The 27,015-nt window shown below is 41.1% G+C and overlaps 1 protein-coding gene across 3 annotated transcripts in view; it reads left to right on the forward strand.

The window, feature by feature from the left end:
* The window catches only part of DNAJC3 (DnaJ heat shock protein family (Hsp40) member C3), a 42,316-nt gene continuing 15,301 nt past the window's right edge, over nucleotides 1-27,015 (forward strand). For 2 of the 3 annotated variants that reach the window (XR_014227405.1, XM_082303881.1), the window contains exons 1-9: nucleotides 1-209; nucleotides 7,383-7,493; nucleotides 10,567-10,691; nucleotides 11,799-11,873; nucleotides 21,607-21,759; nucleotides 23,070-23,251; nucleotides 25,242-25,361; nucleotides 26,112-26,217; nucleotides 26,319-26,439. Coding sequence is in view for 2 of the 3 variants with exons in the window: in XM_082303881.1 (XP_082160007.1) it covers nucleotides 128-209; nucleotides 7,383-7,493; nucleotides 10,567-10,691; nucleotides 11,799-11,873; nucleotides 21,607-21,759; nucleotides 23,070-23,251; nucleotides 25,242-25,361; nucleotides 26,112-26,217; nucleotides 26,319-26,439 (1,075 nt within the window). In the remaining variant the exon portion in view is untranslated. The remainder of the gene's footprint in view (nucleotides 210-7,382; nucleotides 7,494-10,566; nucleotides 10,692-11,798; nucleotides 11,874-21,606; nucleotides 21,760-23,069; nucleotides 23,252-25,241; nucleotides 25,362-26,111; nucleotides 26,218-26,318; nucleotides 26,440-27,015) is intronic. The other variant, XM_082303882.1, reaches the window with a different exon arrangement.

The following is a 27,015-nucleotide window of genomic DNA, read 5'->3' on the forward strand; positions in this document are numbered from 1 at the left end:
CCCCGCGTTGCGCGGACGGGCGCTCTGACGCCGCTCCCACGCCCGCCAATCGGAGGCGCCCACGACCCACCCCGGAGAAGTTGGAGCCGTCGGCCCGGGGCGCCGCCGCTGTCGCCGGGCGGCGGAGATGGTGTCTCCCGCGGCCTCCGCCGGCCGCCTGGGCTCCGCGCTGCCCTTCCTGCTCGTGCTCTTCGACCTGCAGTACCAGGGTGAGGGCGGCGGGGGGGCCCGCCCCTCCGGGGGGCGCCTTGCTGCCGGCGGCCGCGCCTGGGGTTTGTGAGGGGGAGCTGCGGCCCGGGCCGGGCGTGTGTGGCGGTGGGGGGCTGCCGCTTCCCTCCGCGGCCCGTCGGGGCGTGGGGCGAGCGAGCCTGAGGCGGGGCTGCCGCTGGGCCCGCAGGGGTGCCTGGCCGGGGGGAGCGGGTGGCCGATCGCCCGCCCTCCTTCCGGGCTCTCGGCGGCGGTCGCGCCACTTGGGGGTGTCGGGGTGTCGGCCCGGGCCGTGGGGCAGCCGGCACGGCCGGGCCGAGGTGCCGGGGGAGAGCGGAGCGGACCCGGCGGGGCTGCGGCCTGCCTGCCCGCAGGGAGCCGGCGGGCCTGAGGCGGGCCGGCGGGAGGCCCGGGGGCCACGGCGGCGGGGCTGCCCCCGCGGGAGGTCCGGGGGGGGGGGGGTATCTCTGGAAAGCGTGCGAGGAAGGAGGAGGTGCAGAACTGCCACCTCATCCAGGCTGTTGCGAAGGGTGTGTAATGAGGGCACCGTCACCGCGCGTAACCTGTTTGTTTTTATCTAAATTCCTGGCAGCGCCTTTTAAGGTGGCTCGATGCGTGCTTCGTTTTCCTCGGCCTGCTGATAGGGGTGTTGAAAATGGCGCGGTGTCCTCGAGTGCAGCTGCGTGACAGCATTGGCCAGTTCTCCACTGGCCTTGAGTTTCTCACTTCTGTATGAATTTTGTGCAGTTCCCAAGTTCAAAGGCGCTTGCAGTGATCCTCCTCAGCCACGGCCATTATTAGTGCCAGACCTACAAACTCGCTGGGGCTTTTGACAGTTGTGTTGCATTTGTTTATGTTTTTGTTTTGTTGCTGTGGTTTCTTCCCCCCCCATTAGTATTTGAAGTTCAGCAGAGAAGTTTTTCTGCACTTTGTGCGGCCTGTTTACTTCCAGAGTACACTGTCAGCAACACCTGTATGGTCAAACTTTTATTCACAGGCTCCTGTTAAATGTATAACTTGGTTATACAATTGTGCACGTAGTCAGGGTTTCACCTGAGGAACGTTCTTTAAATGGCAGTGGCAGATTGAAGTAGAACTGAAGCTGTCAATAGTCAGAATAAGTCCGTAGACTTAAGACTGACCTGGGCTTGACAATAGAAATTCAGTTGATGTACTAAGCTAATGAATACTTCAGCTGGCCAAGTGGCAACAGGAACACAGTGTGGCAAAGATGCTCTCTAGTATAAGACTACATACTGTGGTGTTGAATTGCTTTTTTGGATGTGTATTCTGGTAGTGTTAGAGGAAAAACAATAATTGTGGTCAAAGTATACTTTTTTTTTTTTTCCCCCCGTAAGATTGTGGCAGTGATACTCCTGCTGAGGATGGTTTATTTGGAGTTGCCAGCCTTTTTCAAGTATGTGGCTTAATGGCTATGTGGACTTACCAAACCCACGTCTCCTAATTTGGGGTATATTTTCTTAACTTCAGTTAATAAAGATGTACAGTAATAGAATGAAAACTGATGGTTCTGGATCTTATTTACTGAACTTACTAACCTATTAGTTCATGAGTTCATTTTCCAGAGTATGTAGTTAGGGAATTTAAGGGGGTTACATTATTTAAGTGTCTGGATTTTTTTCCCCCCCCGATATTACTGGTCTTTGAACTCAAAGGTGTTCATATTCACATTTAAATTTGCTTTGTGCTGTCTTGATAATAGAAGTCTGCCTTGTGACATCTGATTCATGAATCAGTGAAATAGTTGGCCTGTGTTAACTTTGTATCTTACAGTCAGTATCTATGAATACTAATTTATATCTGGCTGGTAAATGAGTTCAGTAAAAAGCTTTTTAAGTACTTGGTGATGTGGCAGTTCAGCCCTTACTATTGTGTTTCCTGAATTCCTCCTCTTTAAATACCCCAACTTGTGCAGAATAAGCTCTCGTTTGACACAGATCACCTCTTGCGAAGATTCATCCGTCATGGCTGTTTGTCCCCACTAATCACAACAAAAAGAGGCGACTGAGGAGGATAGAGGAGTATTGTTCCTCTTCCTCCTCCCCTTCCTAGTAGTTAAAGAAAGGAAATGTAATAATGGGAAGAAGAAACGGGCTTTGAGTATACAGAGCTCAGTTCATTATTTTCAGACCACTAGCCCAAAGTGTTTCTCTCGCCCACACCTGCCACACCATATGTTTCTGTCCTGAGTTTGGGAAGTTTCTTTTCTTGCCCCAAATGGCAAAGGATACATGGGGGGCTGGAGGGTGGCTTTTTGGTTTCCCAGTCTTAGCTATATTTACCAACTTTCCTTGCAAATGGAGGGAGTAAAAACTTGATGGGTGGAAGTTACATATGGCTGAACTGGATGCTCTGAGGCTCCTCGTGAGCCTTTCTGTATTGCTCCTGAAACTATGATTGCTTGTCCACTTCTTACTTCGGGCTTGTCATTGAAAAACACACTTGCAAACATGCATAAAAGCAAAGCCCAAACTTGTTTAAAAATAGCAGTGAACTTAAGACTTACTACGCTAAACACAAGGTCGTTCTGATCAAAAAATGCCCCAAAAGCAGGATCTCCCACTCACGTGACAAGCCAATCATCAAGCTCTTTCATGTTTTTAAAAAAAAAAAAAAAAGTTTAGATCATTGTAATTGCGATTAGACATATACGTGTTTCTTCTTTCTCTTTGAAACAATTCTGTTTCTGGTACACAGTTGGTACTAATTCTGTTTATTTTCATAGTCCTGTTACCCATCTTGGGGACAAGATATAAAAAAACAAAACAAAAAGTAGGTGGAAGTTCTACAGGGGGAAAAAGAGGAGTGTGTAGACAAATGTAAAATCTTGAAACTGTTTTCAAGCTGAAGGGCTTTCTTAGGCTTTTTACACTGTGGATGTGACTGATTATATGAGGATATGGTTGGAGTTTGTATACTTAGGTACCCACGTATTAGCACCAGTTATCCTACCAGGAAGTTATAATTTATTTGAAGTGAGTGTATTTAACTGGAAAAACAGGTTAGCTGCACCTGCTTATCTTTCCTTTGCGTTCTGACTGACTTTCTTTGAGTTGTCAGGGTTAGTACCAATTCTTATCTGGGGGTAGTTTGGGGGTTTTTGTTTGTTTGGGTTTTTTGGAGTTGTTTGGTGGGGAGCGGGCTTTGTGGGGGTTTTTGGTGTTTTTTTTTGTTTTGTTTTGTCTTGTTTTGTTGTTGTTTTTTTTTTGGCTCTTCCACTCTTGCATCAGTGCCAGGACTACACACTCTGAATTTATCCAGAATATCTGACTTGATTTGACAGCTTGGGCTCTCATGTGTGGTTGTCTGAAGTCCTTGGTGAATAGATAACAATTAGGCAGGCTTTAGAAATAATATTCAAATTAAAATACTTGGAATTTTAAAAAATAAATAGTGTGCGTGCATATCTCTTGCATAAATTTAGTTTCTTGCTGGAGCATACAAAGCTTCTTCAGCTGTAGTGCTGGGCGCTTGGTATCCAGCTCACTAATGACTGTCTATCTGTTGGAAAGAGCTCTGTAGGGTTGGTTTGTTTTTTCCCTCTGGTTGAACTTGAGTCCATACGTTCATTCTTCAGACCAAAGAGTGGATAGGTACCCAAATAGATTACACAGAATTTGAGTCCCTAGACTCCTGTGCCTATGTTAACAGTTTTCAGATGTCTACTGTGGGGTGGTTTATGAAGAGCAATTGTTTGCCTACAGACAGAAAATGAATAAGGAATAGATCTATATGAATAAACAGCCCAACTGTTAGGTCAGTGTACAGTGTTCCTGAGTAGTTATGGTAAATGTCACTTTTCATAATGGTTACGCTGACTGTATAGGTTGCTCCTGGAGATTCCCACATCAATTCATGATGTTCACCAACTTGCAGAGCCAAGTTTTAATGTATGTCTAGTATCATCAGTCTTGTTCTGCAGGGAACCTACAGTCCTTCACAGTTTGCCTTATTTCTCTAGCCATGTTGCTACTGTTTTTGTTATTTACTATTAACGGTCACCTTTCTCATTTCCTTTATTTATCAGCTTCAGTATTTTCAAGGAAAAAGATGGCTCTCCTGCCTACAGTATTATATAACTGTAAAACTGTACTGAACATAACATGTATGAAAGACACCAAATTGTATAGGTACATCTTATTGTGGAAAATCTATTCTTGGAGCTATCCTGATGTGACTAAATGTGAAACAAGGACACTCCTTCAGATGCGTGAGACACTGAAAATTGAATGTCGTGTTTAGGTGGAGAGAAGGTTCATCAAAGCGTGATTTACAGCCCACTTCTAGGATACCACTCCAAACTGACAGGTTTTGAAATATTTCAGGTATTCATATGTGGGGAGAGACAGGAGGGATGAAGCTTAAGTATTTTTTGTTTGTTTTAGCTCATGTTAAATACTTCAGTCTGTTTATGGTTTGATACCTGATTTGTTGCTAGTATACTTCCAAAGCCAGGGAAACTTGTGGTGGGTTTGTTTTCCAGTTTTGAGTTTTTGTTGTTGGTGGTGTGTTGTTGTATTTTTTTCTCCAATGTTTGCTTTGTCATAGAGGACATTGGACTAGTTGGTAATCAGAGCTTTAAGCTAGAGAAGAAGCAAAATGGCAAAGAATGATGTCCATTTTTCTGAAAATTGGACATTCACATAAAAGCTACCTTAAAGTAGAATACTGTGTGTGAGAAAATTTTTGTCAGGAAATACTTCTCCACTATCAGTGGAGCTATTTATATTTTATTCAGAGCTATACATACCTAGAATGGATTGTAAAATGCATTGTTTAATAAGATCCTCAAATTGATTATATGCGATTATATGCTAAGTAATTACTACTAACTTCATCTATTTAAACAACAAAAAAAAATTACTGACTGTAAATTTGGGGCTTATTTTATAAAGTCATTTCCATTAATTAAAAAAAGGAATTTTTGTGGTCATTGTTCTAAAGCAAATTGTTGAATTGAAGCCCTTGAATCTAGTTTGTTGAATTATTATCAGTCTTTTAGCAGATAGAGCTTTTTTCGAGTGGATACAGAGGGCATTTTGTTCCTTTTAGTATAGACAGCTCAATGATTTTCTTATAGGAATTAAAAGAATTATGAACTGTATTAAGGAGTAGGAAAGGAAAATAAAATTAACATCCCAGGTGCTGAGAGCTCCTAGCTCTAAAATGTTGATGACTTGGTGATCAGAAATTACTGTTCTTTCATTACAAATACTCTGTTGTTTAATCATCTTTCAGTGTGAGTTTTGATACACTTTCCTTCAATCTATGTAGTGTAACATTTTTATTCAGACTCTAAGCAACGACTTCAAAGTGCTGCTGCATTTTCATATTTAAGATTAATTCAGGTGCCTATCTGAATTAGCTTGATACAAAACCTGAGTGAAAGAAATTGATTCCTAGTAATTGTAGTTCGTTGTTTTCTAATGTAATGTATTTATTCAGGATTTTAATACATCAGTTTGCTTTAATGTATGTATAGGGTATTCTCTTAGTAAAAGAAAACTGTTTATAGTGTGAAAGTTTTTACAGTCATAAGCTGGTAAGTTGTAGTGAAATTCTGTCCTGATTTGAAGAATAGAATCATAGAATTTAGGTTGGCAAAGACCTTTAAGATCATCAAGTCCAACCATTAACCTAGCACTGCCAAGTCCACCACTAAACCATGTCCTCAAGTACCACATCTACCCATCTTTTAAATACCTCCAGGGATGGAGACTCAACCACTTCCCTGGGCAGCCTGTTCCAGTGCCTGACTGCCCTTTCGGTGAAGAAGTTTTTCTTAATATCCAACCTAAACTTCCCCTGGCGCAGCTTGAGGCCGTTTCCTCTTGTTCTGTCACTTGTTACTAGGGAGAAGAGACCGACCCCCACCTCGCTGCAGCCTCCTTTCAGGCAGTTGTAGAGAGCAATAAGGTCTCCCCTCAGCCTCCTCTTCTCCAGGCTAAACAACCCCAGCTCCCTCAGCCGCTCCTCATAGGACTTGTGCTCTAGACCCTTCACCAGCTTCGTTGCCCTTCTCTGGACACGCTCCAGCACCTCCATGTCCTTCTTGTAGTGAGGGGCCCAAAACTGAACACAGGACTTGAGCTGCAGCCTCACCAGCGCTGAGTACAGGGGCACCATCACCTCCCTGGTCCTGCTGGCCACACTATTCCTGATACAAGCCAGGATGCCATTGGCCCTCTTGGCCACCTGAGCACACTGCTGGCTCATGTTCAGGCGGCTGTCAACCAACACCCCCAGGTCCTTTTCTGCCAGGCAGCTCTCCAGCCACTCCTCCCCCAGCCTGCAGCGTTGCATGGGGTTGTTGTGACCCAAGTGCAGGACCCAGCACTTGGCCTTGTTGAACCTCGTACAGTTGGCCTCGGCCCGTGGCTCCAGCCTGTCCAAATGCTGGAAGCAGTACAAATGAGAAACCTGTATGGCTGAATTGATGTATGTACAGCATGTACTTGCACTTAGCTGCTCACTTCTCAACAATAGTCTTTCCCTGTTGGTTGAGCAGCAGCAATTTATTAGCTGTAAAACTGGCATTTCGAAAGCATACCACTTTAATATGATTTTCATACTACTGGTTAAATGAAAAGGGAGTGAGAATTTTAACTGCTTATATCAAAAATTGTGCTCTGGAAACAGTTTGCCTTGGAAATGATAAAGATGAGACAAAAGTGCAGTAGATGAGAAGCCAGTCTTTGCAGTAGCTAACAGTTCTCAGTTGAGTCCTAAGTTATCAGTACGGTCATGAAATTTAACTTAAAGCCTTTTTTGTATTTGCTATATGTGCGTTATGAGTGTTTTCCCAGATTCCTTTTAAATTGAAAGCCCACATAGAAATGCATTTTGTCAAACTGTTTTTATAGTTGATGTATAAAGCTTGATGTGCAAAAGTATGTTACTCAATGTATAGACAGGAATAGAAACGCGTATTTGGCGCTTACTCACAATGCGGTGCTTTACAGTATTTATTTACTTCTACATCCTTTTTGGGGCAGGGAAGGCATGCTATGTGTTTATTAGGCTGCAGGTTGTTTTAGTTTGGAAGACGTGACTTCTACCTCTATATCAATAACTGTTACATGTGTTATCACTGTACGCATTTGGTATAATCAAACTGGTCATTCAAAACCTTGATCTTTTTGTTTTTCTTTAAGGAGCTGAATGTGGAATAAATGCAGAAGTAGAAAAACAGCTTGAAATGGGAAAGAAGTTATTGGCTGCTGGACAGCTAGCAGATGCTTTGTCTCACTTTCATGCAGCTATAGGTATGTATCTCGGGAAAGTGACTCTTGCACGGAAATACCTTTGGGTGAGTTTTTTCCCCCCTATTATTTGCTTCGTTAAGTATCCTGCTTTCTTGCAAATTGCATTCCATGAGTCACAGAAGTTGGGGCACCTTTATGCAGCAGTTTGGATGGGAGCCAACAGAGATGCAGTAGAATATTTATGCGTTGGTTTTGATAAAAGAAACTGTTAAATTAACAACGTGATACATGAAGACTAAGTCACTGCTATTCTGCAAGGTGACTGTATGGAAGCAATTGTAAATGGCTGTGGTATTGCTTGATGAGGTATTCCCTGTATCTAATCCCATCAAGATTAGGTTTTATCTTTATGAAGTTTTTCGAAGTATGTCTTTGAAAGGTTGAGTTTATCCATGCTTTCTTCTCTCCAGCACTGTAAAAAAAACGCAACATTTCAAATAGTCTCTCTCTCTTTTTTTTTTTTTTCTTTCTTTCCCCTCCCCTAAATTAAATCTTGAAGTGGGTGATATCTCAGTGAAACTGATGCTACAAGTTTGAGATACTGAACTGGTAGTGAAGAGTATATTAACTGTCCCTCTCTTATACTCAACTAGTGAGTGAGTTCTTGTTTTGGTGATCTGCATTTTCGACAAAGTGAGGAGTTAAATGTTTGCGTCTATAAATTTGAAAGCAACTTTACTGGTCAAAATCCTTGAATTGAAATGTAGAGACAGACAGCACCAGTAAAGAGCAGTGTCCATTAACACTACAATTTCTCAGTTGCATGCATTTCTTTTATTTTTTTAAGTTGTTGGACTGTTATAATGTGTACAAGTGCATCATTTTCTCTGTGAGAAGAATAATACCAAGGTGTTTCACAGTAATGAGTCATATTATTGAGACTTTTCTGTTTATGCCTTTGTCTAATAGTGGTATGTAAATGAAATATCTGCTGATTCTGAGCTATTAATGTTTTCTGTGAGTTCTCCAAGACAAACTTCCCTTATATAAAGGGAGTGGAGGGGGTATCTTCCTCTTTTTCAGTGCTATGGAAGTTCCTCATTCCACCAAGAGGCGGTCTGTTACTCCTTTTGCTTTGTGTGTCTCTGCCAAAGCATTCCTGTGGGATCTGAGCAGAGCTAGTGTTACAGCGTCGTTTATTCCTTTATTATTGGTTGGCAAGCTTTAACTTGGCGTTGGTGAAAAGTCCAGTTCAGTCTGTGGCCATGCAAAGGCAGCAGCGGTGTGAGGTGGGAGGAGCAGTGAGGTGCCTGCATGGGGTGAAGCCCTCCGCTTTGCCAGCAGTGCTCAAGCGGCTGGCAGAACTATGGTGTGACCACCTGCGTTGTGACCTTGATGGGATTCTTAGTTGGATGTTGACTTGAGCCTGATTGCCTAAACTTTCATCAGACTTCTCTTTTGTCTTTGTATTTTGCATTTTTGAAAAGACTTTAAGCAGGATTTGCCTACTGTGTTTGTAGAGGAGGGGAGAAGAAATTTCTCTAGTCCTTTTTTGCCTGTACTGCATCATTGTAGACTGTGAGGTAAATAGATCTTTTTGTCTTGCCTCAGCCAGCCTATTTTTCTTTTTTGGAAACATCTAAAATAAAAGACGACTATTGTCCATTTTCTCTCAGTTAAATTTTCAACTCGTTCTTCAGTCCTGTCAAGTTGATGACTTATGCCTTCTCTCTGGGTAAAAGTCCATTGCTGTTCATTACTGTTACTGGGGTACTGAGACAAAACCGTATTCTGACTGTCAGAAAGATCATCTGGTGCTGGAACATGCTTTCTGGGTTAGCTCTTTCCTATCTTTCATCCTTTGTGTATTAATACAAGTTCCTTAATTTCAGCTATTGATTTGTGCCGACTCTATAAACATTTAGTTGTATGCAGTAGGACTTGATACTTCCTTTTTTTAAAGGTAGTAACGTTTGAATTTACTTGATGTCCGTAATGCCTGCATACAAGCATGGGAGTTGTTATTAAGTTTCAGTGCTGGATGTTAGCATTTCCACAGCCAAGACATTGTAGAGGAAGAGTGTGGATACCTTTTCCAGTGAGAACTGAACTAGTGTTTTGGTAATGGAGGTGGCCAGCTATGAAGCTCAGTTACCAACAATAAGATTTTTGGCAATGCTATTTATTTATTTTAACGTTCGCTTTTAACCTCAAATGAGGTGAGGAAGAGAAATACCTGTTTTGTTCCTCAGATATGGATGTTCTTGTCTACAAATTCTGGGTTGATGTTTTTTGGTTTTTTTTTTTAATAGCACAGTACAACATTTACTGTCTTCCACTGCATACGGTTGTTTGGGTGGTCTAAGTTACCTTTCCTTGAGAGCCCACAGTACCTGTCATCTGTTTCTTTGAAATACTGCCCAGAGAAGAATATTAAGAAAATTCTTCTTGGTTTCAGAGGCTGATGTTTGTCTCCTGTAATGGTGTACTTATATGTGCTAGCCTAGAGAGTGTTAAAATTGCTGGATCTTGGAAGTTTGACCAGCAGACACTATGGAATGTGTGGGCCTTGAAGTTAGCTTTCAGGTTTTGATAAGGTACATGTGTTTGACTGCCGTTGAGAGAGGGTGTTGGTGCCCATTGGAATATTAAAGACAGAAGTTGCTGCTGTTTCAATGGATGGTGTAAAGGGTTTATGTGTCTGTGATGACATTGGACTAACATATTGGTCATTTTGGGATTATTTGCTTCCATCCGATATGATGGACAGGGACTGGGATGGAGAATGATGAATTAACATGCTTTCAAGTGTAGGCCTGCAGTTGGAGATAAAGGGTTAGTATGTAGTGGCTGTTTCCCTGTACAAAGCTGAAAAACATGTACATATTTCAACCTCGGTACTTTTTAATTATTTGGCATTTACTGTGTTTCCGTAATATTTATTGTTAAATAACCAAACTGCATAGAAAACACTGCTTGGATAATGTTACAAATGTTATGTTTTATTGATAAATACCATTTTTTCCAGTGGCTTAAAACTCAGGTAATGTATTTTTAGTCATTACAGTTTCACTGTACCCAAAGTTTCAGTTGCTTTGAGGTAGTATTCTGATTACTGTTTGTTCACTTGCAGAGGGAGACTCTGATAACTACATTGCTTATTACAGAAGAGCCACAGTGTACTTAGCCATGGGCAAATCTAAAGCAGCAATTCGTGATTTAAGTAAAGTGGTTGAATTAAAGCAGGACTTCACATCGGTAAGTATGACTGGAGTTGAAAATTGTTCAAGCGTAAAAAAAACCCCTGCTTTGAAGAAGGTTGTTTCTTTCAGATTTTGCCAAACAGAAATAGAAAATACGTTATCACTGAGAAGCCTTTAAATAGGGTAAAATAATAGCAGTGGTGTATGTGCTTGAATTTGCAACTATGCTGAGTACAGTCTAGCCAGTTATTCTAACAACTAATGGTGGTTTTGTTAAGTTCATGTTCCTCATGGGTTTGTGCTAGGCACTTTCCTTCTCTCACTTGTGGTTATTCTCTCAGTCACCAAGGCTATGCCCTCTGAGAGCAAGGAGGGGAAGAGAGTGCACAGATGCCTCTGTTTTTCTTCTGTCTTAATCAGCATTTGATGTGAGGCATCTCTTCTCCATAGGAACTGTCCTAGTCTCACTGCCTTCCTGTGGGATTGTTGCAAGCTAATGATTTACTTACCCCTTGCTCACTTCTGCTTGCCATATGTGGAGACTGCCTCAGTAGTTGGAGACTGATGCTGGAGCCCTCTCCATCCGATTCTCTCCTCTCCCTTTTCCATGGGTAGTGGCATGCCCTGTATAGTTTACAATGAAGGAGCAAACCTTAAATTCATTGTTGTGTGAAAATATTCTTATCGTAGATCAAAATCTTCTAAATCATTGACTTGTCTTTTTACATAGCTTCTATTATTCTGAAAGTTTAGTGAAAGAATTAAATGTGGGCATTGTTTATTTTTTTTTTTCTGCTACTTTCTTAAAATCTATAGGCAGTTATAATCAGGAAAGTGGTGTAAGGTAAACATTCACTTTGCTTTATGGAACTCTTCAAAGAGTTTGCAACTCTTTCCATGAGTTGCAGCTGCTTATAAAAACTGTGGCTGCTTTTTGTCCCTCGGTTCTGGTGCAGAGTGATCCTTTACCATCAAAGAAGCCTCATAAGAACATTGTCAAATTGAGAAGACAAAGAATAGGTGTTATGATCTCTGTTTCAGCTTGTTAGCTGCAGTAAAATAAATTTTTTTTTTTTTCCTGCTAAAGGAAACTGAAGCTTATTTTCATACTTTGCTGAATTCCAATTTGTAAATAAAAAAAAATTACTTTGTTTCATTTCAGGCAAGATTACAGAGAGGACACTTACTACTCAAGCAAGGAAAATTTGATGAAGCAGAGGATGACTTTAAAAATGTGGTAAGTTGGAGGCTTAAGTTGAACTACATCACTGCTTTTAAGGTTGAGTTCTGAGCCAAGGTCTCATCTCAACTCTGATGCTCTAGAGCATATGTGTATGTATACCGGAGATTGTCTTTCCTGTTCTTTAAAGGTATTGTAGCTAAGCTACCTTGTATGAATAAAAAACTGATAAAGTTGCAGTGCAGTGATGAAGATGAAATCAGAAGGTCTTGAATGAAGTAGCACAGCACTTTGAAAAGTCTTTTTTTTTCTTTTCGTGTGTGTGCCTGGCACTTCATGATGTCTGCTTGATGACACCTGGACTAGGGAACAATATTCATTGACAAAGAAAGGATAAGTGACATGGGAGTCAAAGTACATAATTGAACCCAGCTTTACATCACTATATTCAGGTCACCCTGGGAAATCACGAGGGGCCTCATGGATCAACCTTTGAAGGTTCCTGTCTCTTTTCACTGATGGCAAAAGGATCCTGGGCTCTTAATTTAGTCACTGGGCTGTTAAAATCAATGAATTTCAGTGGCATGCATCCGCCTGTCTTCTCATCTGCAGAAGAGTTCTCCATCTTTCATGAATGTGTTGACAATACTTTCTCTCCATGATCAGGAAGTGCCCAGAGTTTCTATACAAACACAGCTGGATATTACCCACCTAAAACTCACTTGGGTTGTTTTTAATTTCAATGGGTATTTTGTGCATTTCAGCCTTACACTGCAAAAATAAGCTGATATAACCCCAGAACAAAATTCCTCAGAGAATATGTGAAACTCTGTTCCCTCTCTGTTGCACAAAATTTCTGTAAGCATAAGTAAGATTCATTCTTACCATTGCTTACTCTTCAAGAGTTGTTAGTTTGAACAGCTTGCATGTCCCTTATGCCAAAATAAATAGAACTTGCAAGCGTAACTGGTGCTGTCTTGTTGGCTTTCTTTGAAGTGTGATGGAGAAAGCAGTTCTGCGTTGCAGATTACAGATGTTTAATGGAAATCTTACTAGCGAGTGAGTACAACAAAAACACAGCAGCTAAACTGTACGTTCTGCAGGGCAGTTGGGAAGAATGGCTCTTGCAGGTATAAATGCACCAGGCAGTCTTTGTGTTTGTAGCAGAGCTATGGTAGCTTATTCTGAAAATTCATGTAGCAATGAATTTTCTCTGGCTGCTGCTGCTTCCTCACTAAGTTTCTTAGGAGTGTGTGGTCTGCAGGTGCGTGTCTGATAGCAGTGCAGCCCTGCTGTTTGGAAATGTGGGAGAATGTCACAGAACGGTAGAATCATAGAATGGTTTGGGTTGGAAGGGACCTTTAAAGGTCATCTAGTCCAACCCCCCTGCAATGAGAGGTGACATCTTCAACTCGATCAGGCTGCTCAGAGCCCCGACCAACCTGACTTTGAATGTTTCCAGGGATGGGGCATCTACAACTTCTCTGGGCAATCTGCTCCAGTGTTTTACCACCCTCATTGTAAAAAATTTCTTCCTTATGGCTAGTCTAAATCTACCCTCTTTTAGTTTAAAACCCCTTGTCCTATCGCAACAGGCCCTGCTAAAGAGTTTGTCCCCATCTTTCTTATAAGCCCTCTTTAAGTACTGAAAGGCTGCAGTAAGGCCTCCCCAGAGGCTTCTCTTCTCCAGGCTGAACAACCCCAACTCTCTCAACCTGTCCTCATTGGGGAGGTATTCCAGCCCTCTGGTCATGTTTGTGGCCCTCCTCTGGACCTGCTCCAACAGGTCTTTCCTGTGCTGGGGACCTCAGAGCTGGACGCAGGACTCCAGGTGGGGTCTCACCAGAGCAGAGTAGAGGGACAGAATCACCTCCCTCGACCTGCTGGTCACACTGCTTTTGATGCAGCTTGGGATACAGTTGGCTTTCTGGGCTGCGAGTGCACGTTGTCAGCTCATGTCCAGCTTTTCGTCTATCAGTACCCCCAAGTCCTTCTCCTCAGGGCTGCTCTCAATCCCTTCATCCCCCAGCCTGTATTGATACCAAGGGTTGCCCTGACCCAGGTGCAGGACCTGCACTTGGCCTTGTTGAACCTCATGAATCATAGAATCGTCAAGGTTGGAAAAGACTCTTAAGACCATCGAGTCCAACCGTTGAGGTTCACAGAGGCTTGCTTGTCAAGCTTGTCCAGGTCCGTCTAGGTGGCATCCTGTCCCTCGGGTGTGTCAGCCACACCACTCAGCTTGGTGTCATGTGCAAACTTGCTGAGGGTGCACTCGATCCCGCTGTGTCATTGATGAAGGTATTAAACTGCAGTGGTCCCAGTTCGGACCCCTAAGGGACACCGCTTGTCACCGATCTCCATCTGGACATTGAGCCATTGACCACTACCCTCTGGATGCGACCATCCAACCAACGCCTCATCCACCAAACAGTCCATCCATCAAATCCATCTCTCCAATTTAGAGAGAAGGATGTTGTGGGGGTCTGTGTCAAAGGCTTAAGTCCAGATAGATGACATCCGTAGCTCTTCCCTTGTCCACTGATGTAGTCACTCTATCATGGAAGGTCATTAGGCTGGTCAGGCAGGACTTGCTCTTGGTGAAGCCATGCTGGCTGTCTCTAATCACCTCCCTGTCCTCCATGTGTCTTAGCTTAGCTCCTAGGAGGATCTGTTCCATGATCTTCCCAAGCACAGAGGTGAGGCTGACAGGTCGGTAGTTCCCAGGGTCCTCCTTTTTACCATTTTTAAAAATGGGTGCAATGTTTCCCTTTTTCCAGTCCCCAGGGACTTCACCTGGCTGCCATGGCCCAAGTGTGGACTTGCCTCCATTCACTTCTTTCCTTTAAACTACTGCCTTCAACCTGGCAGGGGGAGGGTACAGGATCCCCTTGATCTTGTTTTTTTTCTGGTGGCTCTTTCTGTCTCAGGGAGGGCAGAGCATGGTTCCACCAGTCTCTCTCAGACTCCCTGGTGCTCCTCAACCTTTCTATTTCCTCTTGTAGCTCTGCCACCAGGCTGAGAAGATCGTCCACCTGATCACGCCTCACACAGCTGTTCTCACTGCTGCCATCTGTTACCAGCGAAAGGCTCTGGCACTCTCTGCAGCCTGAGACCTGGCGGGACGCATGTTTTTGTGGGAACTCTGGGTTGCCACATCCATTCTGGCAAATGCAGAGGACATGGCTTTCTGCCAGGTGGATACCATAGCTGAGCTCCTTCTGAGAGGGTGTTGACTACCAATTGAACTCACCTCTTGAGCTGGTAGGGTGACTATGCCCTTCTGCGCAAACTGCCATGCCACGTCCTGTTTGCCCACTCTGTTCACGGTGCTCTTGGTCGCTAGTGCTCCCCAGGCTGCTTTTTGTAGGCACAGGGGTTGTCACTCAGCTCTGATTAACTGAGGGCGTAGTTGTTGCAATAGCAATTATGTGCTGTTGGTGTTGATTCTGAGTTTGCGTATGCATCTCTTTGCAGTTTCTGTTTCTTGCAATATTGCTTAATAGTGCATATGGAAATGCTTCTCCAGTCAGCTGTCAAGTAGCTTGCTTTTTTTTTCCAAACCAGCTGCAAAAATTTGGGTTGCTGCCTGTGGTCAGTCAGATAGTTTCAGTCTTCAGTCAAGTTTCAAATCTGAAGTAGAACAGAGTGTCTTCTCAGAAGCTGACTCATGAAGATACCATATTGGTCCTAAATCTTACTTCCAGTTTCCTTGGTTCTGTGAACGATATTGCCTATGTACTTAGAGAATATGGCAAGCAGTCTCTTTTGAAGAGCATAATTTTTAGTTAAATACAGTATATTCAAGCAAAATAAGCCAATATTAAAGTAAACCTTTGTAACAGGATATTTTGTTCATATGAGGGAGAGGATTAAGTTCTCCTACATACCATGACTCTTAAGTAGAATACATATATATTTGAGAGGTTTCCCTTGTATTCTTCTACATCTTTCAGACAGTCAGTCTGATTATTCTACCAGTTCTCTGTGTGTCTAACATACCTAGTTTACTCTGGCAGTATGTTTGCATCTAAGTATGAAATTGCATTTAATCTCAAGATGAGGGGAAGTCAGAGTCACAATACTGTGGAATGTATTAACATCCTGTGTCTCTTTTGGGTTTTTTTTGTATATGAGAGGAGGGGAGAGAAGGAGGAAGGCTGTTAGGGATTGACTATCTTTCCAAATGATTTCAAGACTTTTACATCCAGGCTCTATCTTTGCTACCAAAAGTAACAGGGGAAAAGTAAATAGTAGCCACTAGGAAGCTTTGACTCATATTGTAAGTCAAGAAGCTAGAAGGAATAAGTTGTACCTTGAAATGAAAGTTCTTTCTACTACTAGGGCAGATATGGCCCAAAGAAATGCCCGTGGGATCTCAGTAGCCTCTTGAGACCACAGCCTTCATGCCTTATTTTTAGATTGCCTTTTTTTTTTTTCTCCTCCAGTGTACTTCCCTGTTGGCTGAAAGCTGTGACTCAGACTCATACCTTGACATGTTAAGCAATACTACATTTCTAGAAACCTCTCCTTTTGGCCAACAGATGTACCACGTTGATGAAGCTCCTTACATGGGCCAGTTTTTTTTCCTGTCTAGCGATACAGAATCACAACTCATTAATCTTTAGAAGCTCTTTAGCTTTTTCCTTTGCAACTCAGCGTCCAGTTTGGAAATCTAGGACCTAGACAGTAATAAAACTTTCAACGGGTGTCAGCAGAGGAGTCTGTTTCTTATGTTCAGAGTGCCCAGGATGGAATGGGGATTAAACAGAAGTCCTTACGTGACTTTAGAAAGTCATTGCTCACAGTATATGAATAGTATTTATTACTCTGCTTTAATATCAAGTTCCTTCTGTTTTGCTTAGTAGTTTCTGAATCATATAAGTCAATAGAACAGATGTGTGGGCACATCAACATCCATGTCCAAGGCCTCAATCCATGAAAGCCCTGGAATATTTGTTTTCTCTTTAAGCATGTGATTTTTGGTGAAAATAAATGGAATATTGGTATACTTTGGTTGATGGAAGGCCTTCTGAAAAGGTGACAAAAGCGATGCAAGTCCTGGCAGCCCTTGTATATGCCTTGTAATATTGTCTGTGGCCCTATTTGTGTCCTAGAGAAAATGACAAGCATTTGAGTTGCTGAATTCTGTAGAAGGCACAAAAATAGAACAACTTCTGCCTAGTCTGTTGGAAAGTGTGGAAAGGACCAAGTTGTCATATTTCTTTTGAATTATCTTCATCTTTTTCAGACTGACTGTAATGTTCACAATTGCAGTTTGTTGAAATAAATACTGTAAATTGAGGTGTCCTAAACAGGCAATTCTGTCTCCCTTGGAAGCATAAACACTTAAAAGCTGGAAACTTAAGGTGCTGCTCCCAGCTCCACTAGATGTCAGCCAAGACCAAGTGACTGAGCACTGTGTATCTGCAAATTCTTGTTTTCTAATCTAGAGAATCCCTCGGCTGTTGCGAAATACACTGGGCAGTAGTTTTCCATGGTTGGTTGGTATGCATAATAATACTATTTTGGATGTAGGTGGAGACCATCTTACGGCACTGTAAGTTAACCTGATTTGAGTAAGTTACTAGACAAGCTTGGGTTGGGTATTTGAAGCTCTCTTAACCGGATCAAAGTAATATTAGATTGTTTCCAAATACATTCCTCTGCAGTACTATGATCATCTGTAGCTTCCTGGGTAAAGAATACCAGGTATTTAAATATTTCCTTGCTTTTTTCCATCTGTCTAACATCATAGTTGTGTTACCTAATACATTGCTCTGCCAATGCAGAGCTTTCCTTTGTGCACTGTTCTTGAGTGCATGGGTGTCTTGATCTTAGATAGCACAAACCCTGGAGGTTCCCTCAGTTCCCCTCAGAATGTTTTTCATAAGCCTAATCAATTTCTTTTCATTGCCTGTGTATTTACCAGTGTGAAAAACAAGAAAATAAACCAGCTTTAGAACGTGTAGGTGTATGCCTATGTTAGTGGTGCTGGACCACTGTAAGCAAGGTATAGAAAGAGTATGTCTATAATGTTTTGGGGTTTTAGCAATTTGTTTTTAAACAACACTATGTAAGAGTGTTTCAAGTTGGTAGTGTCCGTTTATAATAGATAAGATACTCATATAATAGATAAGATACTTAAATGCTACAGGTGAATTGCCTGTATCTCTTTAATCCATACTCTTTGAGAGTATGGATTTTGAGTTGTTGGGTTTTTTCTCAAGGTGGCTGTAACTGTTCTCATTAGGATTCCTGTACTAAATGCACTTTTCCTGTATTGTTAATGGGCCATTGCAAAGGAAGATGTAGGACTATGTAGCTGAAAAGCAGCACAGGTCATGGTAAGCCATTCAATTAGCTTAGCCATGTTTTGTAACTCTTCCCTATCCTTCTGAAAAAAAGATCATGAAGTGAAAAGTCTTTACTAAACTTAATAGGCAGGAGGCACTTGCTGCATGTTCATGATTTCCAGTTCTGTCTCCTGTAAGCGTTCTGTGTTTGGGGATCCTTTTTTTAGCATGGTAACAGGTAATGTTGTAAAGCTTTGTTAAATAAAAAGCACATTGCTGATCGAGAAAGCGTAATTGTAAGATACATGTAGGTGCAACACATTGAAATATATTAGTTAATTCAGACCAGCACATGGCATCTTCAGGATAGCAGCATCCAACACAAAATGCAAATAGATCCTGCATATTTTAACATTGGTCTCGCTTCGGTGTTTTGTCACTGGTGCTACACCAGGTTAGCTGTATCGATGGCCTCTCATTAACAGTATTTTTCTGAAGTAGTGCTGCATTGTATTTTTAATGTAGCCTGTATGTGGCTGGTGTAACTTCTGTGTATGGTTAGAAAGGTTGTGTTGACAGAGTTGTGAAATACAATGAGTATGGCAGGTTTGGAGGGGGGAATATGTTGCTGCTTGAAAACCAGCATGAATTGTTTAGCTTGTTAAAATGCTTTTCCCATCAGAAAACTTTTAAATACTTGATGTTTGACTGCAAATGCAAGGCAGCTATTCCAAGGCTGCCTACTTCGAATAGAAATGATCTAAGCACTTTCTGGATGCCAAAAAAAAATATGCTGGGTTTCATGAAGTGAACTACTAATACCTTTTCCTACTGTCCTGGATGCAGCAAGGTAATGTTGCAAAGTTTTAAATCAAGTCCTTGAGATAAAGTTCCAGAAGAAGCCAGCTTTCTCACTGAGAGTGATGGGGAGAAAGATAGATACGCACGCAAATGCTTTTAAAGCTCGACTTGATAAATTGAGTGGAAATGATGCTTTTGTTCCCTTTACTCTTGCTCACCTGGGCAGGGGAAGTGGGGTTTTGCTTACCCTAGGGTGTGTTTCTCCCCTGTACTGAGACTAGGCTTTCAAATAAAGCAGCACCTATAGTAGTAAATCTGTGATAAGAGAATCACTTACTGTAACAAAGCCCTTCCTGTGTGTTGGCCTTTGTTTTCTGTAAAGGAATTAGGTACAGGTTTGGTGGGGGGCGAGGTTGGTAGTGAATGAAAGCTGCTGTAACAGATGGCTAGCGCTTGTTGCTGCAACTTAAACGGCAACTAATTTAGTGTTCTAATCTGAATGTAGTAAACCTCAAAGACAGCAAAGGATACAGTGCTGAGAACCCATTCACCAGTAGCAGTGTGCTTGTCCAGCAGACCTGAGCAGAGCACAGCTTCTGACTTCGTGCTTTGAGGTCCTTGAGGAAGCATGAAGAGGAGTGTTAGGTTTGCCTTAGACTGATATTAAATTCAGCTGAAGGGTTTTTTTAATATTTTGCTCCTTTCTTGGAAATCTAGCACGCTTAGTGCAAGCAGTTGTTCTGACTTGTCACCTGCAAGCTTACTGCTCAACAGGAAAAGAAAGAATAATTAAAATGTGATCCGTTATTGATAGGGATGTGACAGTCCTCTGATCACAGGGCAAAAGGAAAAAAATTGGGAAGTAAACCGAAATGAGAGTGTTAAACAACTACATCACATTTCCAGCTTTTTTTCTTGGAGCTGAATGAACAGGCTGCTTCTTGCTTTAGTTAACACTACTGATTAAAACCTCATGGCAATACACTAATTACTTATTAGCTCTTACTTAAGAGCTTCCGAGTGTGTATTTTCATCATACTGTAGCACACAAACACTTGATGGCTTTAGTTTGAATGATAGCTTGCAAAGTTTCTCTTTCTTTGTTAACTGAACAGTTTGTACTACCTAGAATTATCTAGGATGTTTCACTCAAATGGTCTTTATTACTGTTGGACTTGTCTGTATGATTGTAACATTGCTTTTCATATTCCACTGTCATTTTGCTCCAAATAAATTACAAGAAGCATGCTGTGTGTCTAAGGAGTGCAGTGTTATCGTGAGATAAGTTTAAATGGAAGCATAAAGCTCTTCCGTAGCAAAAGCTCTTAATTTTTAAGAGAGGAAAATGCTGAGAAATTGAGGTTGAAAATTAAGCAAGTCAGCTGGAACTAAAGAGTTCAAAACTTCAGAGAGTTTTGGAGTCTCGGAACTTCTAAAATTACAGGTGCAGAAATATGCCTCTACTACAAGCTCCAGATCTGGGGGAGAAAAAGGATGCACAGCATCAGGGGTTTATAGGCAGAGTTTCTGTTCTAACCAGAAGAAAAGCTTTTTGAGATGTATATTAGGAGTTAGCCTACAAAGAAGAAAACTCCTTGATAACATTCCTCTCCTCTTGCTGAAAGACAGTGTAGGGGGGATAAAGGAGAATTTTCAGGTCTAAGTGCAACTTGATTTTTGCCACAGTAAAATTAAACAACTACATAAGGTTCAAAGACTTTAAATGAAGAAACTAAGACAGAGGTGGGACCTGTGCATGCTTTTGATGTTGCATTTAGGCTTTTTCCTTTGATATACTTAAGTGTTAGAACCAGGGGAAATTCTGTTAAAGGAGTTCTGAGGGCTGATGTTGAATTACATTAGACACTTAAACGCAAAATATGAGTGTTGGAAGAACTTAAGGGGCCACTTTGAGATGAAGGAGGAAAGAAAAGGTACTGGATGACTTTGAGGACTTGGTAACTTAGTCAACATTCTGTGTATAAAATGCAAGGCATTGCAAGTTTTGATTTTTTTAAAGCGAACAAACAAACAAAAAAGCAAGTCCTGCTGATCTGTCCCTTTTAAAACTTTGGAAGTCATTCTAATCAGCAGCAAGTGTGAAGCCAGTGCCTTATTCAAGCTATGCTAATTTTACAAATGACTCCCTGGCTTTGCGAGGGAATGACTGAGATTCTTCCTGGCCCATATTTGTCTTCCTGGGTGGTAGCAGAGTTGCCTGTGAGGGATTTTTTGCCTTTTTTTTTTTTTATTTATTTCCTTTGAAAATAAGTATTGTGCTTACAGTGAGATAAGTGATTATGCCAAGTGGATTTACTTTCTACTGATGCTGGGGAATCCAGTGTTTAATGACTGTCTGCAGAGAGATAAATTAGCTAGGCTATGGTTGAGGGGTCCATGACTTCTGGGGATGACAAGGGGGACAATGACTGTTGTGTATGATGTGTCCAATGGTAAATAATGAAGCGGGGCAGTTGCGGGATTAGATTTCTCCAACTTCTGACAACTCTTACTGAAGCTAAAAATGTTTTTCTTTTTCTGAAGTTTGGAGTTGGAAACATTTCCAGTGGAATTTTAAAACTAATTTTGCTTTATTTGCAGCTTTAGTCAGTTCTTCATGATATGATTATTAATGGTTCAAAATGAGGTCCTTGAACAAGCGGTTCAGTCTCTCTCCTTGTTAATGTTTGCAGCTCAAATCCAATCCTAGCAATAATGAGGAAAAAGAAGCCCAGACTCAGCTGACAAAATCTGATGAGCTACAGCGCCTGCATTCACAAGCATTATCTGCCTACCAGCAAGAGGATTACGAAGCCGCTATTTCTCTTCTTGATGAAATCTTGGCAGTAAGTGTTAAGTAAAATGGTACTGTGAAAGGGAAGTAAGAGCTCCTGTCTGACATCTGTGTATTTTTGTTTAGTAACTTCTTCACTGATGTGAAAACGCTTGGTGTAATTGGCTCAGTTTTGCTGAGCACCATGAGTCTATAATGAAGTTGGAGAGTGGAGAATGCTGAGCACTAGCTGCAAAAAAAGTCAGAATAATAGATTGTAGTTAGGGTTACAGATACAACTTCAGCCAGACTTCTGTTATGGAAAACTTCCTTGATTATATTTTTCCACAGTTCGGTGTCCTTGGGGAAGCTGGGAAAAAAGTTGTTCTCAAACCAATGAAGCTTTGCCAAATATAGGAGGCGTAGGTTTTTTTAATCTAGATCTTTCCTTGTCTGTATGCAGGCAATTTTTGTCTTGAGAAAATAAAGTAACAACAGATCAAAAAATAACAAAGTTAAAAATGTACGTAGCTGTCTGGATTTTCAGCGTGTTCCTTAGATATCTGTATTTGTTGAATCTTGATCAGTATAGGTAGTCTGATAGTGTAAGTGTAAATAACTCAATTGTGGGAATTTTGTGTGTCATATAGAAATATATATTAAAAGACAGTTAACTGCTGTGACTCTTCACATACAAATTAACACTGTTGACTTGGAATTTACAACATTCTATCTTTTGGCGAAGAAGCTACCAAAGTGTGGGAGTTTGTTTATGGGGAGGGAACATGGAAAAGCAGAAAAGCTTCATTCTCCAAAATGATGGTTTACAGACAAATTACAAGACCCGTAATAAATTCTCTAAAACAAATTATGATAGGCAATTCCTTGTAAGTAATTATTCTTGCCGTGCGGTGACATTGTTACTTCTGTATAGATCTTTAAAATCCAGATACTAAGGTCAAATCTTGTGTAGCTGAATCTTACCCGCAGGCTTCTTTCTAGAGGACAACTGACAGCTTGGTCCTTGCTGCTCATTACCCCTATTATTTTGGGAAGATATAATAATTTATGATTCTGATATCCTTCCCTGGAGGCTCAACAGACTGTCCCAGTTTAAGCAGTGCCAGTAGATTTAATTCATCTCCCTGCATGAGCTCATTGAATCATTTACAGATTTTTCAGGCCTTTGTTTTCTCTTTGGGCAGGTGCATCACAGCATCCACCAGGAAGCAGAGATGTTAATTTCATGCGCTCTGCGTGCAGCTTGAACCTTATGCTAGTGCAGTTGGCAAAGTGAAGTTAAATGGGATTTTTCTTTTGTTGGGGAGGAAAAGAAGTGAAGTGTTATGGACCAAAAACAAGCTTTAATTTTGATTTCTCAAGGTTTGTGTTTGGGATGCAGAGCTACGGGAACTTCGAGCTGAGTGTTATATAAAAGAAGGGGAACCAAGCAAAGCCATTAGTGACTTGAAAGCTGCTGCCAAATTAAAGAATGATAACACTGAAGCCTTCTATAAAATCAGCAGAATATATTATCAGCTGGGGGACCATGAATTATCACTCAGGTAATTTTACTGTTTGCTGTAATCATTATAATTGAGACAGAAAATGTGATGATATAGGTCATGATAAACTGTGAAATGTCCATGTTGCCTGGGTTTTGGATAGAGTAGCAACTCTGGTCTCGATCTGATAAAGGAAGCTCCTTTCCAGACACTAAGAACTGGCAGTGAAGACGCCATTCTTGGCAGACCAGCCATTGACGGTTCCTAGCATCTTGTTTACTTACGTAGAAGCCCTAGTGCAGGTCTGTCAGAGTTGCTTGCGTTTACTGCCTTTATGGTACTTCTCCATCCTAGAAGAAAGTGCTTCTCTAAACTTGCTTTGGTGGAGCCTTTTTTAACCTTGAACCTTCAGTCAAGTTAAGTTTACAATGCAAACAAAAAAATGTATGCATTAAGTCTTAGGGCTAGATTTTTATTTTTGAGAGTGGAAACTAAAGGTTACAAGCTTAAGAATAAATAAAAACTACAGGAGCATCCAAGTATGAGGAGCTGGGGATCTGGAGCTGTCAATCTTTCATTCTTGCAGACAGTGTCCTGTATTTTGGATGATGTTTTGATAATGTCCTACCCTTTTATTCATAGTCAGTTAAGTTTAAGGTGTTATTCCCATACATCCCTAGTCAGTCCTGCAGATAACTGCCCTTGCCCAATCTGGAGTGTTGACTTCATACTCTGTGCTCAGCTGGACAGATGGTATAATCCATCTTTTTGCACACAAGTGGTTTCTGCCACAGAATCTGTTCAGTAAGAGGTGAAGAGAACTGAAAAAGCCCGATTTTTCTTTTCTTGGCAGTGTATGACAAAGGCTGGCGGATGGAAACTGCATGTGATTATAACCGCAAAAATTCATTTTATAGCTGGGCAAAAGTAAATGCCAAATGACGAATTGGGTTTGCATTAGGGATATCCTTCCCAGAGTATACCTAATCACTGGAGCTCATAGGTCACTTCTGTGGTGACTTTTGGTAGCTGACCATCACTTAGCCTAGTGATTTCAAGAATAGGTGGTATTTTTTTTTTCTCTGAAATCCACACATGGACTTCCTCAGGTAATAACCAGATCTTAACATTTTTGTAAGTACAATTGAGAGAGCTGTTGAACAGAATGGTATCAGAATAAAGGGATAAGCCTCTTGTCTTTATTCTTCTCTGATTCTATTTTTTTTTTTATCATAGGGTATACTAAGAAAAAGTTCTATAGCTCTTGGACTTGCTGAGTGGTTAATCTTGTCCTTCCCTTAGTTTCTTCCTCTTACCTTTACAGGCTTAATGATTTTTAAATAATGGATATTTTTGTCTATGCTTAGGAACAAAATAAGATTTTGTAATCTCTTTCTGAAAATAACACCTTGGGTGTACTATAATGACTATAATGATACAAAACTTTTATTTCTTCATATGATTGCATTCTGGAGGTTTTTTGAAGACTTTTGACTATTTTAAGAGGTATCTGCCCTAATCAGAGTCTGATTAAACAGTCTTCACAGTGGAAAGTTAGGCTCAGGTTTGGCTGATATTCCATCAGGAGGAGGTTTGGGTCTTAGCTGAGCTTTGTCAGTTTCAGGCAGCATAAAATATACTTCTACACAGGTATTTTGTAATATAGCTGAGTTAAATATATAGGAAAATTACAAACAATTGTATCTGATAACTGCTGAATATAATTTCTTTCCCAGGGTATATTTTTCTTCTGCAGTTTAGTCAGTTATCAATGTAACACTTCTCAATCTTTGCATATTTGGCAATACAAAATAATTAAATACAAAACCAGACAAATATCCCTGTATGTTCTGGAAGACTTTTTTATCTCTCTTTAAATTCATTTTTGGATGAAGGGAGAGATTGTGTAAAGAAGTCAACTGTTGTGCTGGACAGCTTATCGATGCTGCATTGTGTCTCTAAGTGAAATTTCATAATGTGTGGTGATGTCTTTCTGTTTTGTTTTGGTTTTGTCGTGTGTCCGTCCCGTCCCCCCCCGCCCCGTGAAAAGTGAAGTCCGGGAGTGTCTGAAACTGGACCAAGACCATAAGCAATGCTTCTCTCTCTATAAGCAAGTAAAGAAACTCAATAAGCAGATTGAGTCAGCAGAGGAATTCATCAGAGAAGGCAGGTAAGTGTTCACTGCTGTATTAAAAAAAAAAAAATCACTACTGAGGCACCAACTTATTGATTGAGCAGTTGATTAAGTGATGCTCTTTGCATCTGTCAGTTGAAGTGGATACCTGAGCACAGCTCTCCAATTACAATTAAAATAAATATTGACTCATAGTGACAATCCTATTCTGATTCCTTCTGATGCCACTGTCTTCTCTTTGTATACTTAACTTATTTGTGGAGCAGGTACTACGACCAAGATAGGGATAATATTTGTCAGCTCTCATATATTTACTTGGCACCGGTAAGGCCATACCTGGAGTGCTGGGCTCCCCAGTACAAGAGAGATGAAGCTACTGAGAGAGAAAGTCCAGTGAAGTGCCACTAAGATGATGGAGGGACTGGAGCATCTCTCTCCTGTGAGGAAAGGCTGAGATAGCTGGGACTGTTCCCCCTGAGCCTTCTCTGCTACAGGGGGATCTCATCAGTGGTGTTATCTTCTGCAAAAGCCGGACAGGCATAGTGCCTGCTCTTCTGTCTCAGCACAGAAAAGGGAATGGGGATGTAATTCTTGGAAGTGGCTGAAAGTTTTCTTCATACTGTTGTCTCACACCACCCCTTTTAAGACTATTAAAGTTAAGGTACATTGCTAGAAGGATGTGAAGATCTGTGGATTTTAAAATTTTAAAATTTGTAAATAAATCATAACACCCTGAAATAGTTATTACGTTTCTTGATATTATGCTTATCTTTATGACTTAAACAGGTATGAAGATGCTATCAATAAATATGATTCTGTAATGAAAACTGAGCCAGAAGTCCCAATTTATGCTACTCGTGCCAAGGAAAGGATCTGTCACTGTTTATCGAAGGTAGTTCTGCTTCTATCTCCCTCTGTAAATTTGTTTAAAACAAAACACCCCCCCCGCCCCCAAACCACAACTACATGTATTTTGTTTTACTTTCTCTCTAGAATCAGCAGGCTACAGAAGCCATAAAAGTTTGTACAGAAGTTCTGCAACTGGAACCAACCAATGTGAATGCCCTGAAAGACAGAGCTGAAGCTTATTTGCTGGAAGACCTTTATGAAGAAGGTACAGTTGCACGCAGTTTGCACGTACTTTTTTGTGGGAGTTTAAAATGCAGTCAGTGTTTCAAGAATTTTTAACATGCACTTTGATTTTACACTACGTTGTTATCCCTAATCAGCACTGGTAGTTGCAGATTTACAAAAATATCTGCTGGTAATTTTGTCTTGATTAGTATAAGTGGAATGTACTTGTTTTATCTACAGCAGAGTTGTCTTTACAACAGTGGGCTGTGTTCAGGATGTTTTATGAGACTGTACAGCTTACTCAACTTACTTAAACATATTTTATATAATTAGCAATGTCAGACAATTGCATTTAGAGATAAAAGGTAATTATAGTTAGGGTGATGTAAATCTATTTTAGGAACTCCATTTTAATGTCTTTAGGTGGCAGCGTGAAACAATATTCTTTTATCCCCTAGCACATGTTGAGGGCAGAGGAAGATAGCACCCATTGCGTCACCTCCGTGGGTCTCCGTAGTGCTGCTAAGAGCAGTAAACTGATTCTACTCCTGAGGCCGCATTTTCTATACGTGGTTTCCATAAAATGCATACTGTTACATGGTCCCATCTACAGCCT

Source organism: Platalea leucorodia (genome assembly GCF_965183815.1).
Source record: "Platalea leucorodia genome assembly, chromosome: 2".
Taxonomy (NCBI): Eukaryota; Metazoa; Chordata; class Aves; order Pelecaniformes; family Threskiornithidae; genus Platalea; species Platalea leucorodia.